A 21,068-nucleotide genomic window follows, 5' to 3' on the forward strand; every position below is an offset into this window, starting at 1 on the left:
AAATATTCCTGAGGGTCGTAAGTTCGGTGCTGATCGTTTTTTTTTCGATTCACTTGTGGTATAGACATGTCCGTTTAGCAACGCGCTCACGGAAGGTATCGAGGTTGAGATCACGAAGGCGTGAAGATTAATATTGTGAGGGGCCGTGTGGCTACGAAGAGATCGTTCTGTGATGATGGTGGAGCAGAGCTGAACGCAGAGGATGGACGACGTTTTCACCCGTAGATGAGAGTAGACGGACTACTACAGTGCCAATGTACTTCGTATGGCTTCATCGTTTGAGCCTGATATGTGCTGTATAGCTAGTATACCTCTGCATCTTGATTACTTGTGATTCTATGCACTACCTTGATCGGTTTTGTAGTTTTGCGGATGAAGTCGCAAATTGTGGCCCTTCCCTTATTCCGGAATCCGGGCCACACTACTTACTGCTAAATCCACTCCGCGACTCCGTTATTTACAGCAAGCTTTCCGCAGATCCAAGACGAGACCGCGTCTGCATCATCCATACAACCTTTTATTTGCTTGCTTGACAACCCGACGAAATGCCAGGATCACATCGAGAACATGTGCAGGTGTGGGACTTCGCCGTGGTCACTCTGAAACCTTTCCCACTGGACTCTGGACTCGAAAATCGGCTACGGAGCGGTCTTTACGGTATCCGTCTTTACACGATACAGTGCCCTCCCTGATTCTGCCATTCACGAAACCCTAAGCCAACATCCTGGATCATTTTTTGAGGACCAACGAATTTATATAGTCAGGGGCACTGCCGCTTCTTGAGTCCCGAGACCGCTCTCTCACTCTACGACATACAAATTCTCTCGTTCTCCGTCTCTTTCCCCTTTCGTTCTGGGTCGCGGATCGCACAAAGCCAAACTTTGCACCAGAACAGGTCCCCGTCCGTCTAACTCAAAATTTCTTATGCCATAATGGACGACAACGGGGACTCGGATGCGAGTTCAGAGCTCCCGCCTCTGACGCCCTCTCCTCCTCCAATAATCCAACACTTGCCCGTTCCTACTAGTGTTCACGCACCTTCTCGAGACTTCTCATCCTCGCCGTCGCCTCCACCAGCAAAACGGACGCGCGCTCAAACTAAAACTGCTCGGGATCCGAGCCCAGAACACGACCCAGAGATGCGTTTCCCGCGGTCATGGAATGACCGGTCGCTACTCCAGGATGAACCGTTCAAGTCGTGGTTTACCCTACGGGCTAATGAGGAGGATGGTAGAGAGAGATTGGTGGACGGATCGGGTGGAGTAAAGGGCAAAGACAAGGAGACAGGGAAGGAGGGTGTGGATTGGGGGAAGAAAATGGTTAGGGAGCTGAGAGGGAGTTTCGGGGTGAGTTTTCTTTCGTTCTTTCTTCGCATATTGAGTCGGTCAGGTCCTCTCTTCGTCGTGCATTTTGAATACGCTATGGGGCAAAGAGTGGTGATAGCAGACGTTGGCTTCTGCTTCCGTGAACGACGCGTCTTGACGCGTCTCGCTGCCGCGTGGCAGTCGCGAACTTCACCGCTGTTACGTCCGAGTCGTACATCTTTCCATCACATGTCCACAATATCCAATCGCATGTTACTGACGCACATATCCTACTCTTCATCCCTGGGATATCACCATCTAGCTAAGAGCAGCTCAAACATGGTTCAACTTCGTTTTCAATACCAACGAGCCCGCCGGGCCTCGCAGGCCTCACCTCTCACGCAACTCTGATGCTACGAGGGTGACATCGAAGGATGAGTCCGCGGTGGCGTTCTTTGCCGGTTTTTATTGGGGTCTGAGGAAGATTATCCGCAACTCCGCACAGTTTTTGGAGGAAACGGATGAGGATATGGAGAAGCGGGAGTGGGAGGAAGAGAGGAAGTTGGTGAGGATGATCAATAAGGAGAGAAAAAGGAGAGGGATCGAGGGCAAATTCGTGCCTCCCGTGATACAAACGGGAGAAGAGGAAGGTTCTCTGGGGTCGGAGGAGGAGGGAGAGGGAGTGAGTTCGGATGTGAAGAGGGATGCTGAGGGTAGGAGTGGCAAGGAAGGGTCAGACAACGACCATGACGGGGTCTCCTCGGAGGATGAAAGTGGCCCGTGGCCGACCACGTCAGTCCGCAGCCTCTACCCACATCAAAAGTCAAAGACAGCCAAGCCAAGCCCCAGTCGCTTTGTTTCGAGTCAGGATGTGGCCCAGACAGAAGACTCTGCCCCTGTGTCTACGCCTGTTCCTGCGCCTAAACGACGAGGCCGACCAAGGAAATCTAACCCAAACTCGCTCGCTCTCTCCGAGGCCATATCCGCTTCTTTACCGTCCGCCGCCCGCACCGCAAAGAAAACGCGAAGTGAAGAGTCGAAGCAGAATCCCGGAGAATCGGTCAATGTGGTGGACGAGTCCGATGGTCCTCCTTTGAGACCCAAAAAGAAAGGCAGCGGCCGTCCGAGGAAGGGTATTGTGGTGTCCGACGCCGACGCCGACCCTGTTCGCGTCGACGAAGGCCATGACGATTCACATTTACGGTCGGCGGCTACGAACGAGCTTTCTCAGTCTGCTGATGGTGGTCTTGGAGAAGATGCACCAGCCAACTCAGTCGTTCACGAGCCCATCTTGAACTCTATGTCCGAATCCGTCCCGACTCCAGCTCCTCTTCCCGACGTATCGTCCACAGCGGACACAGACGCAAGATCAGTTAAAAAGAGCGTGAAGCTCAAAAGGCGCGAGAAGGACGAAAGGGAGCTTGTCCAGAAGAAGAATACCGTCGGTGCTTGTGTCGATACTGCGAACATCATTGACTCTGGCTCGGGGAAGAGGACGGGGAGAACGAAGTCGAGGACGGCTGATGAAGTGCCTGCTGAAATAATGGGTAATATCCACTCTTATTTCTTCCCGCGTAAGCGACCGTAATGCTCACGAGTATATGTGCTGATTATGATGTTCTTTTTGTAGAAGACGGACCTGCCACCCGCGGCCGGACCTCGTGCGCCACACCACTCGCCACACCTCATCCGACGGACTCCGCTGCCCCAGATGGGACCACCGTGCCTACAAAGACCCCGAAAACGCGCCGAAATCGTTCGTCTATACCACAGGCTTCTGCAGCGACTCCATACGACGCAGTAGATGCACCCCCCGAAGTCAATTCCGTCAATGCCGTTGCCACATTCGACGAACTGTCTAATCAAGCTCAAACATCTGAGACCGCGCCTGTTGTCACGGTAAAGACGCCCAAGGCTCAGAAAGGGAAGAAGCGTTCTCGGGTCGACATCGAGCAGGAGGACATCGATGGGAATGCTGTAGCGGATCAAGAACGTGAAGCTCTCGAGCCTAGGAGAACAAGGTCTGGCGCGATCGTAGATGCTGCTGTGTTGAGTAAGTCTCCTATATTCACTTCCCGTTGCGTAGTGAAAGCCTAAATTTATTGTTGTTATCATTCGCAGGTAACCAGCTCGCTGGTGATCCTGGTCGCACGATCACTGCCTCTCGTACGAGAAAGTCTAGCAAGAAATCTATAGCAGACGTCGAGCAAAAAGACGCCGAAGAGGGTGGGGCCGCTGAGGATGTTTTGTCTCATAGACGAACGAGATCAGGGTCGATTGTAGACCCTTTCGTACCCTGTAAGTTTTCACTATCGGATAATATAACTGTGGTAATTCGCTCAATAGTGCGATTGTTGCCACTGTTTGTAGCCAATGAGCTCCCTGGCGGCTCCAACCAGACAGATTATGTCTCCGTTCGTATCGTACACCCCGGCTCGGTATCGCTTCCTATATGTTCAAGTCGCTCCTTGAAGCGCGATGGCCCCATGGCCTCTGAAACTCGTCCTGAAGACGGCGCCGACGTCAACACTAGAGACGAGACTTCACGTCAGGACCGTGATTCACTTCTGACGAGTACCGAGGTGGAGAAATCATCTGCCAGTGCCGTGAAGGACTCGACAAAGAGCAAGAGGAAGAAACGCAAGTCCGAACAAGACGTCTCAGCGACAGCGATGGTCGATCGTCGAGTGGAGGTGGAAGGTCAGAATCAGAGGAAGAAGCTAAGGAGTCGTGGTGTGGACAATCTTGAAGAGCAGGAGTTGGTTGGCCCTTCTGTGGCGCTCGCGAAAGACAAGAGGGGGAAACGCAAACGAGCCGATAGCATTCGAGGAGAAGAAGAAGAAGACGCAACAGAACCGTCCAAGTCGAAGGTTAGTGTCGGGTCCCTCGCTTGGGCCCCAAGGACATGGGTGCTGAATCTCTTCTTCAGACCGCAAAACACGCGACTCGCGTTGTTGAAGAAGACGGACCCTCCCCCGCTGCTGCGCCGAACACTACCGCCATTAAGAGAAAGCGTCGACAGGTCATCGACTCAGAGTCGGAATCAGAGACGGATCCAGCAGAAACGAAGAGGACGAAGGTTTCGGCCGTGGCCGAAGCCCAGACACATGGCCAACGTGTCGGATCAAAACTCTCACGCTCAAGGAACAAAGATGAGACCCAAGCGGGTGACACAACGACCGCTCACTCGAACTCCATCTCTGTAGCCCTTCCGCATCAACCATCTACATACACTGCTCCTCCTGCTGCTCCTCTCTCTTCTCGTCCACGCAGGGAAGCTTCTTCACACATGCAACAACAAGGTTCCTACAGCGACAAAGCCAGGTTCACTGACTTGTTAGGCGGGTCTGGGCGAAAACCTTCTGGCTCTTCCGCTCGTCGAATCACTGGCGAATTTGGTCAGCCATCTTCATCGATGCCTCCTCCCGGTCCATCAGCTTCCAGACCTGTACGACCTCCTGCAGTCGCGTCCTCGAATGCGGCCAAGAATCGCCTCTCTACTCCGTCGTCATCTGTCTCGCTTGCTCGTCTCGAAACTTCACGTCCGACGAACACCTTTAATAGGACTCAGACTGGAAGTTTTGGTTCTGGAAAGGATGCTTCTGCCTCAGGGGTTCGGACTGCAGCGATGAGTGGCAAGAGCAAGCAAAAGTTGGTAGAGATATCTGCATCAAAAACGACACCGCGCCTCCCCTGGGAGACGCTGACAAGGAATTATCCGAAGTTCAAGAAGAATAAGCCCCCTTGTCTCGAGAAGAACACGCCGAATCCGGTAGATACGCAATTGACCTCGAGTAACTCACCCTCGACGACAGTGGTCGACTTTGCGGGGCCGAATCCTTCGGTCGAATCTAGCATGGTGTCGGACACCTTGGACCGGGTACTGACTGTCCAGCGTCTTCCAAGCAAGCTTCCTTCCCCATGCCTTGTGTCACGCAATGTGAGTGTTTCACAAAACGTACCTGTCAACACTTTTTTCTGATCGGGAGACCTCGCTGGCTGAACACCCTACGCAGCTACCACAATTACCCACAACCACTGAACAATCATCGGAAACCTCAGACGAGCGCAGAGTTTCGGAGAGCTCGGACTCGGGAGTGGAGGGATCAGTTACGGTGCCTCGTATCGAGCCCGTCATCGTTCCTCTCCCTCAAGACGAAGGCTCAGATACGTCGGCCTCTCCTCGAAAACAGACGCATAGACCCGCGAAGGCATCGACCTCCCATGACAAGTCTGACAAGCAGAAGATGGTGAGCTCGACTCATGGGACATCCTTACCGTCAGCCAGCTCTGAGGAAACGAAGGATGCCAAGGCCAAAGCACTTGAACCACGATCACAAGCACATACAAGCTCGACAACGAAACCCGTCAATGTCAACACGTTTGAGATGCTGGAGTTAGACCGCCAGACGAGAACGAAAGCCCATATCGACAAGAATTGTGAGACGATCAAGATTATTCAGTCACTGCATTTCCCGAGGAAGGGGAAGGCTGAGGTGAAGCGAGATGTAGCGTCCTCCGAGGTTGTCTCAGACGTTGGGAGCGAACAAATCTTTCCGGACCCCTCGACTACTCCTGAGATCTCGACTGTATCTGAAACTGACTCTGGACGGGAAAGGGAAAGGGAGCTGGTCGACAAGTTGCTCGATGCCCCATCGGACACGGTGCGTATTGATTCTGATCAGGGACAAGTATATTATAACACTGATTTTTCGCTCGCACCATTCGCTTTTTCTCTTCACAGAATTCCACCGCGTCGATTCCGCTCATGACGCAAGTCTTCAAGAAACCGCCGCAGAAACCGGCAGGTCGAGCTGTGTCCCTTGTGACCCAGCATCCTGTTGTTCCTTCCACGGCCAGGCCGCAATCGCCTTCTGCGACACTTACTGAGGCGCTAGTGGATCACACGACCGCACAAACCTCGATGCCTCTGTCACCATCTTCGGCGAACAACGGCAGCGACCCAACTATTCAACTAAGGGAATCCAAACCTCCGCCGCGTCCGAATACCGCGAAGAAACCACAACAATATTTCCTACCCTCTCCTGCGCCCAAAGGCTTATTCTCTAAGCCGACTGACCCGTCACAAAAGCAGAAGGCAACGGCAAAGCGCAAGATTGGGGTCTTGAACACGAAGGAGTCCATCGAGCTTGCAATGGAAAACGAAGGACCGCAGACCAAAAAAGCACGGACGAAGTCGCCTACGCCTTCAGCCCCTGCCGTGAACTTAGCGCGAGGTCTAGAGAACTGGGTTGATGAAATAGACGCTGATGCCGGCGATGCTCACGAGTCTGTTCAGACCACTCTAGAACAGCCTCGTGAACTCGTTCTTCCTCCATTGGAACTTCCTGTTGACGACGAACTGCCCGCGGATGTACCGCTCTCTCGCCCTTCCATCCCGATCACGCCGCCAATATGGGCCGAGGTACGTGTATAGCCATTCCCGGCGCTGCATCAGACTGACATCGTTCTTAGACCAGACAAGAGCTTTGCGAGTCCTTCGACCACTTCAATAGTTATCAGGGCGGCGTCTACTTCTCTAACGAGAGCGTGAAAGGTTATCTCCTGAGCGCTTTTGCGTCTAGGTATGCTTGCCTGTCTGGTTTACTACATTTGCGGACACTGACGTCAATATAGTCGCGATGTCTTCGAGCATAACGGCAAACTGATCATATCTCATGGGTGAATCGCAGTGTCATTTACTCATATCCCTCTCTTTGACTGATTCTTGCTTTGATGATTCATCAGAGGAGGCAAGGCTGAGGCTGTTCACTCTCGCAGCGGTCAGCTGCATACACAAGCTGCGGGTGATCAGCTCGCAGAGGACAAGTCCATTCGCGCTCTTCTCAACAACTACGAGAACAGGCAGCCGCTCGTGATCGTCGCGGACGATAAGTACAGGCTGTTCCCGTACGATTTGGATGTGAAAGGTTATACGTATGTTGTGCTTGGCTGGTATCAGATAACTCATGCGTGGGGTGGGTTCTCATTTGCGTCTCCATGAGTGATTACCCTTTTGATGGTTTGGTCTGGACAGCTGAGTGTCAGAGGGTAGGCAGCAGTGAGAAGGGCGTAGTGAGATGGAAATTCGCGTTTCAATGGTGCGAGGAGCAAGGACTGCCTTGGTGGTGTAAAAAAGGTAGTGCAATTTTCCACTCGCCATTTCCATACTCTGAGGCCATGTCTTATGCAACAGATCCAACTTGCGTCGACCAGCCAGCCAGCCTTGCCATACCACCCACGTTCGTTGACAAGTCGAATGAGCTTGTTCAGGATGCGAAAGCGAACGAAATGGACAGCGACGCTCCTATCAAGTCCCTCGCTTTCGTTTCAGCTGACAAGGCCAAGTCTCTGGACATGGAATTGAGATGGGCTAAGAGAGCAAAGAGGTCTGACACAGTGATTTCCAGGAAAGTGTCTGGTGAGTGTTGCGCAATTGTCTATGAAGGCTTTCTCTGATGCACTTGCACAATCATAGTGAAGCAAATGTAGTACGTATGGAAGTAGCCCTTCATTATCTCAATATTACTGACAGAAACCCTTTGAAAGCCTCTATCCGACCATCCCTCAGCACATTTGTCTGTCTTGCAACCGAACCTCCTCCCTGGTTTACCTTGACGCAGCCATGTGTCTGAACCCAACGTGCACGATGTTCTGGCGCACTGGCGAGGACCACGGAGCTCCTCAGAAGCTCGAGTACAACCCAGAATTTCTCGACCTTTTGAAGTTGCCATTGGGTGAAGACGCTGCGATACCTGATCTTCGCCCCTTGCCACCTAATATATCTAAAGGTGACACTTTGACGCAGACACGGGGAATGCATTGTCGTCAATGTGGAAGATTTTCTTCTCGGTAAGTAGCCCTTACTCTTGGTATAGCCTGCAGATGAACAATAATCCCATGTATATATCATCGTAGTTGCAAGTGGGAATGCTGGGAGTGTAAGTCATGTGGAGTAAGTTATTCTTCAGTCCTACATCTCGATACTATCCTGATGATAATCTCATTGATCAGTCTCAAATCAAGGCCCCCATGGGCATCAGGGAGCACAAACACTTCTGGACGCTGGATTCGTCGGACGCCATCTCCAAAGTTCCGATGCCTGATAAAGGTGAGCTCGCATCATTTCTCAGCCATTTGATCATTAAAGACCGCTCTGCATACTATAGGCGTCCTGAAACTGTCAGCATTGAGGTGGTTTATGGAGGACGGCAAGAAGTGCTCTGTCTTTCTTCGGACGTACAAACTACCTATGACCGAGTCAGTTTATTCCCTTCACCGGCTTCCTTCTTACTTTGTTGCTCATTTTATGTCCGCGCAGAGGCGCCAAGATCCATGTCATCAGTCCCAATGGTGCATGGGCCAACGACAGGGCGCACAAAATATTTCGTGACTATCAAGAGCAGGCCACTGATGGGACGTTGAAACTACGCCGAGCGAGTTTGCAGGCTGTATGTCTCTACACTCTCTCCTGCTTAGATACGATGCTGATTTCCTCCTCGCGTGTGCCAGCATAAATGTACCATTCTTTACCCCATATTTCCATGGCGCTCCATGCTCATACTATTTTCTTCTAGGCAGAGGCCAGCTTCTTTCCAACTACTTCTCACAGAACAGTTCGTTCACTTTGATCATCCCTTCGATTCGTTGCTGACTCTAACTTTATGTTCTCTAGGTGGTGCTCCGTATCAGGTAGCCTCATTTCTCGAACTATCCCGAACAGGTCGCTGATGTGTGTTAACTACTCAGTATATCAGTGGAACAGAAGGCACTGTCCCCCTAGACCGCGCAGCGTCAGCTGTCGTCGATGCTCTGCAGTTGATCCATGACCGGGTGAACCAGGTGCTTAAGCTCAGCACGCCGGCGACATTTAACGAGATTCTGACTGCGGCATACATGGAGAGGCAGAAGATGTCTGTGAGTGCTCATTAATTCTTCGAACCACTAGTCATTTTTGCCGGGGAGCTGATGCCTCGAAAAGTTCCATTCCGATGCCGAGCCCGGCCTCGGACCAATCGTCGCTTCTCTATCCCTCGGTGCGCCGGCGAAGATGCATTTCCGGTTGCACCACAAGCACCAGACGGCCTCTGTGGCGAACTCGAAGGGATCCAAGAACGCATTGACGATTGTGCTGAAGCATGTTCGTAGCATCTTTTTCGTGACTCTCCTTCCTCGAAGCTGATGATATACTTATGGGCGGACAGGGAGACGTCTGCGTTCAGGAAGGTTATGACGTGCAGACCCTCTACGAGTGAGTTTAAATGATTCCAACAAATACGACTCTGCTGAGATGTCTTTCTACGCCCAGACATACCGTCGTCCCCGCCAACTTCCGTATCGCCGCTACTGCTCGCTTCATCGACGCTTCCGTAAACTCTGCAAGTGCTGCTCGTTCATCTTCAGCGCAAGTGAGCCGCCGAAGCGCGTCCACTCAGCCTCGTACTGGCCCTTTCTGAACCATGCTATGACCTCTATCCGTTTTGATATGCTAAAGTCTACCTTGCTATCCGTGCTATCCTCCATGCATCCTTGCTATGATATCGTTGTATATACGACCCATGTTTATTGGATATACGTATTTCTTGGTGGTAGACAGAATGAATGAGCAAACACCGATCCCAATACACCTATCCGACGAACTTCGACCGATCTTATACTTTCTCAGTAACGGCCCTTGGGAGGAGGTGGCGGAACAAGGTACTGCTGCTGCTGGGGGGGTGGAGCATGCCCAGGAATCTGTAGGCGTAGATTAGCCTCAACAGAACCTTACCAGCTGAACAGCACAGCATGAAAGTGCTAGGCTCACCATGATTTGTGCCTTCTGCCTCCCATAAAACGCAAACAGGTCCGCGATCTGCTGCTCCATTGCCTGTCGTTCGCGTTGGAGCCTACTGACATCTTGGGTCATGAGCATGACTTCGCGCGTGAGCTCCTTCTTGAACTCCTGAACATGGACTGCAGAGAGGAATGATCAGTGTTGTGTTCGTTGACTCGCGTAGATGGAGAAGGACGCACCTCCGATGTTGATAGCTGTAGCTTCTTTCATGGCTTCGATGAATCTCAACCTTTCGCCGCGAATTTCGTTGGACAGTTCTGTATGCAGAAACGTGCCATTTATCAGCCCACAAATCCGGGACAAACGAAAGACGAATAATGACCGACCTGCTGCTATCGATTGTAACATGCCCTCCTGCTCCTGCTTCTGACGGCTCATTAGCGCAAAGACGGACTCAAGAGCTACATCAACACGTTCGCATCAGCCTCAATGATCACAACTCCCTGGTCACAAGCAGTGGAAATGAGCAAGACTCACAAAACGCGTCCCGCATCTCTGCATTCTTCGCCATATCCTCTCTCAACGTCCCAATAAGCTCGCCCACCCCGTCCATCACGCCCCTCTCGTTTTCCTGCCTATCCCTCGTTTGCGCCAATAGCTCTCTCAAATCCTCAATCAGCGTCGGCGGTCTGTTCTCCATCCCTTCGTTTGGCGCAGGATATCCGCCGATAGATGTAGGCTGGGAGTCTGGATTTTCGGGATCGAAGGGTGCGGGTTGGGGAGGAGGGAGGGTGAGGGGATGGCCTAGGTCGGAACACAGTTGATGTACGCCAGCGGCTACGGTTTGGATCTGGGCGGTTCCGGTGTTGACGAAGGTTTCGAGCCACTACAAAACGAACGCGGAAGGCATATACATGAACATGATTGTACTAAAGAGAGGGAAGAGGGTGTGGCGCACCGTGTTCAGTTCTTGTAGGTATCGTACACTGTCCGCCTGTTGTGCCATCTGCGTCTCTCGCTGCTCCTTTTCTTGCTCGAGCATGCCGACGATGTTCTGTAGCTGATAACGAAGCCCACTCATCAGCGAGGCGCCGAGATCTTAGGAATGAAAAAGACAGTACCTGCTCCTGATCCAGAGTCGCTCCACCTCCCGCATGTCCAGGCTCGGCCGGAAGCACTTTGTCCTTTCCTCTCCTAAACGGACTCAAATTCCCCATCGTAACGATTTCCCTCCCTTCCTCAGTCGACACATCATCTCCATTTCCAGCCTCCACCACACCCAAAAGAACAGGCAACTCCTTCAGCCTACTCCTCACCTCTTCAACCATCCCCCTCAACTCCTTCGTATCATCCTCACCGCCCTTTCTCCCCTCCTCAATCATCGCCTTCAAGCCCTCCACAACCCTCTTCACTTCGTTAACCTTCGCTCCGTTATTTTCTCCCTGGGCGAGTATATTACCGCGCGTCTCGTCGCTTTTGGAGTGCAAAGACTTGAGTTGAGAAGTTAGTGTGGCGGTGGCGCCCCGAAGACTGGATAGATCTGAAGTCTGATGCTCAGAGTCGGAGAGGAGGAGATCGAGGCCTGAGGCTATGTCCTGGATATTGGAGTGCAGAGCACCTGAATCCGTCCCGGTTGACGTATTCCCATTGTCCCGAGCTCCTGCCATCTCGGAGTCGAAGACAGGACTCGTCGTTGGCCCGTCGCTGTAATAATCGATAATCGACTGGGCGGGAGTGGTTAACCGCGAAGCTGAGTGCCCATGCTCGTCGTCGTCGTCGTGTAGCGCATCCATATAATCATCCATTATCTCCTCCGAAGCGCAATAAGAAGCGGGACGACGCTTGAGACTGCTGGAGCTAAAATCGTCATTTTGGACAGCCAGAGTCACTCCAGAAAGCCTCGACTTGGTCATACTCGTCGATCCGCACTCGCTCGGTGCTCTCGAGGTCGCAGGCGTCGTCAAGGCGGTACCAGTATCCGAATATTCTTTGCTCGGGCTGTTACGGCCCCGGCTCTGCCAACTTGGAGACAATGCTCCAGCATCACTACTACCGCCACCGCCGAAGTTTTGCGCTCGTGGAGAACTTCTTGTGTGGGCTGTACTCGATGGCGGTGGTTGGCCGTTTCGCATAGCGGCGAGACGTTGACGGACGACGGAACGGTGGCCGAGGTCGAGGATCGAGGGGCTGCGGGAGGATGTCGAACTCGTGGTATTGGTAGTATCGGCGGTGCTGCTCGTGTCGGTGCGTTTGTAAGATGGACGAGGGACTGTCGAAGGTGAGAGGTAAGACTTGGTCGTTGGGCTCGCGAAGGGTTGAGACTGTGGAGGAGCTGGGAGACCGTCGTGAGAGCGTGTTGGGGTCTTGGATGTTGGAGAGGAAGGTACGAAGGCGGAGTAGGGGTTCGTTAGAGGTCCGAGGGAGAATCGGGAGTTTGTTGTTTTGGGTGCATCAGAAGAGGAGACAACAGAAGAGAAGGGGGGTGGGGCGTTCGCGGTGAGAGTGTCGATGTGAAGGTCGTTCACTAATTCGGCTTTGGTGCGCGCGCGCATGGTTTTCTCTTGCGCGTTCATGATCATGTCCCTAGGAATACCGCGGACAGAAAAGATAGTCAGTATTTCGTACATACCTCATAACAAGAAGATGTAGCGAGAGAGCCGAGACTAACCAGATTCCACTAACCCACCACGCCCGATCCTTCACTGTTCTTACTGCAAACCTATGCGTCCTCTCTCCATCCTCGCCTTTAGCAAACACAACCTCGAAAACCTTTGGACCATCGGGGTTCTCGTCTCCTCCTTCGCCGCGAGGTAAGGTATCTAGTTCCTCCGAACCGAGTTCCTTCAGTGACACCGAACGGACGTCTGTGCACCCAAATAGAGAGATCTTCTGGGTGGCGTCACCTTGGAGAGATATGTGCGTGGGATAGAGGCCTGCGGTACAAGGTGTCCAAGCAGGCCCAGAAGAGTTGCAGAAATAGAGGACGGAGCCAGAGCGGAGTGCAGTATCTGAGGACGTCTCAGAGCTCGAGGAGCGAGTTACAAAAGGGTCGTCTGAGGTCGAGTTAACAACACCGGTCGGTTTGTTTTTGGGTTTCTTCCCGAAGACGGAAAGAATATTGCGGAACGACTGGCGGAGGGGCGATCGTTTCTTGTCCGGAGGGTTGGATGGAGGTGGAGGTAAGTTCTTAGTGCTCGGTCGAGGTGGAATCCGAATCGTGGCCGTTCTGGAGGTCGCCTGTTGTTCTTGACCAAATGTACTCGCCCGAGGGCTCATGGACTCCCATTGGCTGATTAAATCTTTCGTGGAGCATCCGGGACTCGGAGAAGAGACACCAGGATCAGCGAGTGAGACGCGTTTGGGCGGAGGAGTGGATGGCATCGCGCTAGCGCCCATGGGTGCCACACGAGACCTTATGAATTCGCCGTCCTCTGGAACGGCGGAAAGGGCGTTTATGGTAGTCTTGGCTAGCTCGTTGTCGAGGTGTCCTGGATTTCTCCGCGCGACCGAACGTGCTCTTCGAAAGGGAGAGACGACGGGTGGGTTGGCGTGAGCTTTGGTGGGTGTTGATGGTCCTGACTCGGTGTGCTGAGAGTAGAGAGAGAATATGTCGGTTTCGTCGGATGGAGAGCGGAGACCAGCCATTGCAGAGCACCAGGATATAGTTACGGGGATCTATGAAGGTTTCTGGACCACCCATCGCTCAAGACTCGTCGAAGTGAACGCTCAGGACCAGCAGGCTCGATCGCGATGAAACTTTTGGCGCCACAGCTGTATGTCGAGGCTCGAACGTAGGAAGACATGTTTTGCGCTGACATATGTCGAACACCCCCGACATTTCGTTATAATCGTTATACGAGAGCGTGAATCTGGAGAACATGTTGATGTGGCACTTGCCACCGCCGGCACAATTACGAAGGCTGTGCACGGTGACTTCCGGATCACGTGAGCCCGTTTATTGACTGGCGGAGGCAAACGTGGGCGTGGGCACAGCGCGAGGCTTGTTTTGGGCCTGACCATTGTCCGCCTTTCTTCGACCGCTTTGCTTTCGTACGTCCTCAAGGCCCCCAACACCGATCGCTATATATTCCCGCCCGCCGCACGCGCGCGACGCCAGCCAGTATGTTTTTCCTCTTTCTTACCACATCAATCCATCACAAATGCGCTCCCCCTACGACCTCAGAAACAAGAAACGTCCGCGCTCGCCATCGACAACGACCATGCCGCACCCCTCTTCGCCCCTCAAGCGCAAGTCCCTCTTCTCACAAGAAGCCCTCACGTGGGCAGAAGAGGACTATCCAGTGCAGTCCAGCCCACTCGGTCCCAAAAGCACGAGATCTGCTGCCGGCCTGCGCGCTCCACAGCGCACCACCGCGAATACCTCTGGAAACTTATTCAGTCACGGCCTGCCCGCGAACCCAATCGAGGACGACAGCGATGAGGATGCGCGCGTTTTTCGCACAACCAGTTCCGTTCCTGCCAATTCGAACAAGAGAAGGTCCCCGTCGCGCACAAAGAAGTCGCGTCAAGCCCCGAACGCGTCTAGACGCGTCCCTACCGCTCGTCCAAGCACCCACACTCCTTCATCCAACGCCCTCCAGACCCCGATCAAACGTACATCTCCCATCGGATTAGGGTCCACTCAGCCTGCTCGACCTGTGCTTTCCAACAAAAAGCAGCCAACGAGCCCGGACAGCCCGTTCAGTCCTCTCACGTTCTCCCCGACATCGCCCACAATCCGTCTCCCACCAGTTCATTCCCAAACCCCGCGAGCTGTCAAACCATCCCTTCCTTCGACCAACAATACCACAGGTGTCAAGCGCAAGCCTACGTCTCTCGCCGTCGAGTCACCCTTTCCCAAAGGCGGTCAGACGCTGACTCCCCTCAGTGTTACCAAAGCAGCAGGCGAAGGTTCATTTGATCGACTCGGTCCAATTTCCGCTCCAAGATTTCAGACACCGGCTCGTCCATCCGGTGTCGATGAGGAGCTGTTCTTGAAAGGTGGTCAGGGGTCCATGGGCAGGCTGAAGATCGGTGGAGACGAGGGTGCTGTCAGTGATGAGGAAGAGTTCACTCCCGGAGGATTCCAACTTCATGGCAGAGAGGATGCTGTTGACGTTTCACCTGGAGGACATGTCACTAAGAGGTTGGCACGGAACAGGCCTGTAAGCCGAGAACTGAGAGCCCAGAATACTGTCCAGGTGCGTCCTTTCTTCTGTGTGTCTTTTACTTCCACCAGTTTCTTGAAGTGTTGTACGATGTCTCTTCCTTGCTCAGAGTGACTACACTCTGGGTGCATGATCGGTTTTTGCCGTTAGACTCGTGGCTTTGGACCTTGCACGATGCAACAAGGGCTCCATAGGCACTATGAGCTATTTGACTCACGACCGAGTGATCATCGCAGCCGACATCGATCTAAAATCGCTGATCTTGCATTTTCGCATCGTTGTCATCCTAATACCCCATCGTTTTGTGCTAAACCATTCTGAAACACGTTGTATGGACAGATGCCACCATCGACTCTGCCCGCCCCTACGTTTTCCCGCACCGTCCCATCCCCATCCCCTGTTTTCTCAGCTGCCGTTTCTCCAACCATCACCTTCCCCTCCAACAACCGATCTCGAACAAGCACTCGTCACAGCAACCGCTCACGCACGTCATCAAACTCGTCTGCCTCTTCTGTCAATTCAGCTGCCTCTCCTGCTCGACGTCGTCGCACGATGAACGCTTCCAACGTCTCTTCGGCTCGTACCCGTACCCAATCCGTCAAGCAAGGAAACTTCCGGCGCACCGAGTCAAGCGGAAGCGCCACTGCCTTCTTCGGACCTTCCATTCCACCCCCACCAATTCCTATGGCGTCGACCTTCTCACCTCCACCATTTAATCCCATCATGCCTACGGTTACCCCGAATCGTCGTTCTCTCGCTGACATTCCCTCATCTGCGGAGTCGTTCACGAGTGCTATCAACTTACACTCCCCGCATCTCGGCCCGCCCCCGAAACCTCTCTTTGGGAGGCCGCAGATGGCGAGCAGGCACAGTTATGCGGGGGCTGGCGTTCTTCAGAGGAACGATAGTTGGGCGTCGAGTCCGTGGGGCGCGGATGAAGACGCGTTCAGTGGTGGGCTTGGAGGTGGAGGGACTACAGTGGTACAGAGCTCTTCGCCCATGCCGAGGGGTACGTCGGATGATGATGAGGAGATGGGCGAGATCTCGGACGAGGATATGATCCTTGGTAACAAGAGCTTTGGGGTGCAGATGCAGGAAGTCGACGAAGAGGATATATTCTTTGGGGAGGCGAGTTACGAAGAGTGGGGTGTGGAGAGGAGGAAGAAGAAGGGTGTCCCGATCCGGTCTGGAGACGACGACGGAGGGCTTGGAGGAGTTGGAGACGACAGTTTCAGCAGCTCGTTCGGCGTTGGGTCTTGGAGTGGGGCTCCGAGCTTCAGTCTCAAGGACGGCTTGCCGAAGCATGGTCATGGTCGTCACAACTCTGACTCATCTGAGGAGACCGGTTCTTTCCTGGCAGGGCTCAACCTTCCACCGCCGAAACTGGAGAAGAAGTACAGGCCTCGCGATTCCGGTGTCGGCCTCTCTGACTTTGATTCGGACTTGAGCACCGCGTCGTCTAATGGTGCCATTGCTCCGTTGCCACTTGGAGGACTTCGAGGCAAGTTGAGGGATGACGGAAGGGGAGGGCGGGGTAGGCCCAGTTTTGGAAGGTCAGAGTCGATGGCGAACGCGTTTGCTTCGAACGCCGCTCCTAGCATGATCATGCCCAGGGCAAGTACCAGCGTCAGCACGATCGCGAGCTCGGACCAAGACAACGACTACAACGACCTCGTCACGCCCGGCTTCGAACCGAGCTCTACGTCCGGGTGGCCCAACTTCCACGGCCCGGGACCTTTCCTTCCCAACTCCAACTCGACGACCTTCAGCTCGAACGCGTTCAACAACAATCAGGACCCGGGCGTCGTCAGTGCGTCCAACTCTGGGAACTCGCTCGAGGGCGCGATCGCGCATGGGGCGCTGCGGATGGATTCGGAGGTGGACGCGTTCATACTACGCACGCTCCTTCTCGCTCAGTCTAACAAGTACGAACATCACCATAATGACGATCATCTCGCTGGTCTGGGTGATGTGAGTATGGGGGGCGGGGGCGGACCTGTTGCTGTGGGACCTGGACATGGAGGGAAGAAGCCGCCGGGGACGCCGCAGAAGAAGGTGAAGACGGCATTTAAGTTTGGGACGGGTGGGGAGAGGCCGTGGCAGAGTGCGGTGACGAACAAGGTGGTGAATTTTGAGGAGTTTGTGGGGGAGAAGGGTGCGATGGCTGGTACGGGTGCTGGTGCTGGGAGAGGACTTGGAGGTCATTGCGGAGAGGCGGTGACGGGTGCGAAGCCGGGGAAGAAGAAGACGACGAAGATACCAAGGAAGAGTCTGCCTGCTGCGTTCCCCATGCTCGGCGGGAAAGGCAAGAAAGCGCAGGCTTTGCAGCTGAATACGAAGGTGGAGGATGATAGTGATGATGAAGGGTTGGTCGTGGTCGAAACGAGTCCGAGCGAGAAGTATGAGGGGTTGGGCTTGGGGAGGCCTACGGCTGTGGCTGGGAGGAGCTGGTTGTTGAGGCGAAGTAGCAGCGGTGCACTTTCGACGTTCAGTAATGGCAGTGGGAGTGGGGAGGGTAGTTCGCCGGGGACACCTACGATGGATAAGAGCGGAGGTGCGTTTGCTGTCTCAGTCGGATCACTCTCTCGCATTGTTCTGTATTTACTGACAGCTGTCATTTGTGGTCTACATAGCTTTCAAGCTTCCCCCTCCTCGAGGTCCCTCTAACCTCTCGCCCTCGAAACCGACATTCACTAGTCGGTTCTCGCCGCTTTCGAACAGGACCACCTCTACCTCATCCTCTTCGACCGCCACGTCTACTGTTCAAAACTCTCCAACCTTGCACAGCAAACATGTGAATGGCTCGAAACATGTGCCCTTGCAGAAGGAACAGAGCGTTGCCCAAACAAAGGCTTCGGGTGGCTCGCCGTTCAAGGTCCCGAAGTTGCCACAGCACCCTCACCTGCGGCCTAAACAGTCGCTCGGCTTTCTCTCGTTTGGAAAACGCTCCATGTTGGGTGAAGACGATGATGAGGAAGAGGAAGGGATGGGGCGGTTCGAGAGGGAGTTCGACGAGATTGGGGAGATCGGGAGTGGAGAATTCGGGAAGGTGATGAAGGTGAAGAGGAAGAGGTCAATGAGTCCCAGTGTGTGGCGTGTGGCGTCCGAGGAAGAAGCTGGCGAGGAAGTTTGGGCCGTGAAGAAGTCGAAGAGATTTGAGGGTGCCAGGCATCGGTGAGTGTCTTCCGGTCCATTCCAGTCGTCGAACGTTGTGTTGTCTGTTTCCCCGAAGTGAAGTGCCGCGCCGCTCGCACTTTTGGGATCAGATCGTTATTCTTGTGGGCGTTTGTTGGTCCAAAACATACATCGCGTGGTCGCGAAAGCACTGCTTTGAACTTTCCGTCTCCCTTCTCTTCTTTTCATACTCTGTGCTTCTTTCTCTTACGACGCACAACGTACTGATCGCCGTCTCTGAACACTTTGTTTCTATATCGGTCCATCCGTCTTCTATCCTGGCCATCTTGCGATAACAATCGATCCCCTTTCTTCATCCTTGGGAACCGCTCATCCGTATTCACTCTCACACTCTCCTCGACTACCGTCGTGCCACACCAGTCTCCGTCTCCGCGAAGAAGTCGACGTCCTGAACCACCTTTCCAAAGCAGCCGCGGACTCCTCGCACGGCGCAACTTCCCGTCATCCCAATGTTCTGGCTTATGTCGATAGCTGGGAACAGGACGAAACCCTGTACATACGGACTGAGCTCTGTGAACTTGGCAACTTTGCGCATTTCCTATGGGAGTACGGGAGGGCTTTCCCGAAGCTCGATGAGGCGCGCGTCTGGAAGATCCTGGCGGATCTCAGTAACGTACGTTCTCGTTCTCCTTGCTCTGGTGTTTATCTCCTCGTCTCTAACCTTATTTTCTGTTTCTGTATTGTCCATGTTCTCTCATCACCAGGGTCTTCACTTCATCCACGACGCGGGAGTAATCCACCTTGATTTGAAACCTGCGAATATTTTCGTCACTGGAGAAGGACGGTTCAAGATTGGAGACTTCGGAATGGCCTCTCTGTGGCCGCGTCCAAACCTAGTAGCTGCTGCGGCAGCATCTCCTGCCTCTGACGGCCTTCTCCAGCTCCTGCGGGCGGAAGGTTTCGAACGGGAGGGCGACAAGGTGTACCTCGCCCCGGAGGTCCTTCAAGGATGTTATGGCAAGGCTGCTGATATCTTCAGGTTCGTTGTCCCGGTCTCTTCTCGCTGGTTTGCGGATTCTCATACTAAACGGGTTGTGCGATTGAATAGCCTAGGGATGACCATGTTAGAGACAGCTTCGAATATCGTTGTTCCTGGAGAGTGCGTGACATCCATTGAAACTGTTCGAAAGCACTTGACTGACTGTGTTCCCCACTTACCTTTTTTCACTTTCGGAATTGCATATTCATCATTCATTCATTCTCCCGGTCCTGTTTGGCCTTTCCGACTCACTCGCAACCCTCGTCACTCCGCGTCCTTGAACGTATTGTCCTCTCACGACCTGCCACGCCACCATCACCTCTATGCGACATGAACCAACGACCGTCGTTCTATTCTCAACGATGACCACCGTGGGTGCTCTTTGGTTTTTTGCGGTCTCTTCCTCTCTTCTCTTCGTTGTCTATGATATGATTTTGGTGCTCTTCAGAGGAGAACCATGGCATCGGCTCCGTCGAGAGGACTTCTCACAGGTCGACCAAGGTGACTCTGTAGAGCTCTTCGATCTCATATGGAGCATGATGAGAACGGACCCCTCGATGCGAGTCGACATCAATGCCGTATGGGCACACCCGATCGTGTCGAGGACGAGGGAAGCCATGGAGTGCATCCGTGAGCGAGCATTGGCTGGAGCTGCCGATGGGAGCGTCGCGGGCCCTGGTGCGATGTTCTGTGCTAGTCCGTTGGCGACGGTCCCGGAGGGCTTCTTGGAGGAGATTCTGGGGAGAACCGCGGGTAGCTCTGATGATGATGAGACGGATGCGATGGACTTGAGTTGAAGCAGATGATGCGGGAATCGTAGGGTTCGGGCAGTACTCGACCGGTTCGAGGTTACTTGTCCTTGCCTGCTTGCTCGTACTCTTCTGCATCTTCATCGTTCATCTCGGTTTTCATCGATTTCCACCGACCCGGCATCGCAACCACGCCTGTTCCCATCTGTAAACCATCTTGTCGATTCCCCATAGCGCGTCACTCGCATCTCAAGGATCTTCGCCAACTCCCTCATCTGTGCTCAAGTGTTCCTACGATAGTGTGTCTCGGACGATCCTCGATCATCCTTCTTGGTCCCTTATTTCCGTCTTTGTATGGTATCTCGAGCGTCGTCTCATCTGTTGCATTTGCTATCGCCTCACCGGTTCGGACTTTGCTGTCTCCATATCTGCTCGTCCTATATCTCATCATCACCTGTTATATTTACTGTCCAAAAGTGTGTCTCTACTGTCTCCTTTTTTGTGGATGTCATCCCTAGTTTCTTTCACGGCCTGATATCTATTTATACATACCCCCTTCTCTTCCCCTTTCCTTGTCTCGGTTTTTTATGTAGTGATTCCAAGGATGTTTTACCTTCTTTCATCCGTGATCCCTCACCCCTTGCCACTGCTTTTTTTCACCCATTCTTTCAACCACCCTAATTATTCGCTGATCCTCAACCTTCCATACAATCCGTTATTCTATCTACTCTACTTTAAAGCTTCCTGTAGACCTTTGCCTTGCCGTTCATAATTTTTTTCTATTGCGCTACCTGCTTCTTCATCCTACCTCCGTCTACCCCCCACTAACTCTACCCGTCTATGTTCCTTTTCTTGGTTATGGAGCCTCGAACTGGTGTCGCACGGCTTGCACTTTCT

General features: G+C 53.4%; 3 protein-coding genes across 3 annotated transcripts; all 3 read left to right on the forward strand.

Moving 5' to 3' along the window:
• Positions 1 to 6,854: 6,854 nt before the first annotated feature.
• STEHIDRAFT_102183 (uncharacterized protein) lies at positions 6,855 to 10,340 on the forward strand. Its single transcript, XM_007307933.1, has 20 exons — positions 6,855 to 6,889; positions 6,942 to 6,986; positions 7,053 to 7,282; positions 7,342 to 7,443; positions 7,501 to 7,725; positions 7,783 to 7,795; positions 7,854 to 8,156; positions 8,223 to 8,259; positions 8,319 to 8,415; positions 8,474 to 8,564; positions 8,626 to 8,755; positions 8,817 to 8,823; positions 8,882 to 8,920; positions 8,980 to 8,996; positions 9,054 to 9,221; positions 9,286 to 9,444; positions 9,509 to 9,555; positions 9,613 to 10,040; positions 10,111 to 10,259; positions 10,320 to 10,340. The coding sequence occupies exons 5-18, from the start codon at positions 7,596 to 7,598 to the stop codon at positions 9,758 to 9,760; spliced, it is 1,386 nt and encodes a 461-aa protein (XP_007307995.1). The 5' UTR covers positions 6,855 to 6,889; positions 6,942 to 6,986; positions 7,053 to 7,282; positions 7,342 to 7,443; positions 7,501 to 7,595; the 3' UTR covers positions 9,761 to 10,040; positions 10,111 to 10,259; positions 10,320 to 10,340.
• Positions 10,341 to 19,249: 8,909 nt separating this feature from the next.
• Positions 19,250 to 19,756, forward strand: STEHIDRAFT_63751 (uncharacterized protein; the record flags this gene model as incomplete). The annotated part of the gene is made up of 2 exons (XM_007307716.1): positions 19,250 to 19,422; positions 19,492 to 19,756. The coding sequence occupies 2 exons, from the start codon at positions 19,250 to 19,252 to the stop codon at positions 19,754 to 19,756; spliced, it is 438 nt and encodes a 145-aa protein (XP_007307778.1).
• Positions 19,757 to 19,850: 94 nt separating this feature from the next.
• Positions 19,851 to 20,219, forward strand: STEHIDRAFT_63563 (uncharacterized protein; the record flags this gene model as incomplete). Its single annotated transcript, XM_007307699.1, has 1 exon — positions 19,851 to 20,219. The coding sequence occupies one exon, from the start codon at positions 19,851 to 19,853 to the stop codon at positions 20,217 to 20,219; it is 369 nt and encodes a 122-aa protein (XP_007307761.1).
• Between the last annotated feature and the right edge of the window lie 849 nt (positions 20,220 to 21,068).

This window comes from Stereum hirsutum, assembly GCF_000264905.1.
Source record: "Stereum hirsutum FP-91666 SS1 unplaced genomic scaffold STEHIscaffold_14, whole genome shotgun sequence".
Lineage (NCBI taxonomy): Eukaryota > Fungi > Basidiomycota > Agaricomycetes > Russulales > Stereaceae > Stereum > Stereum hirsutum.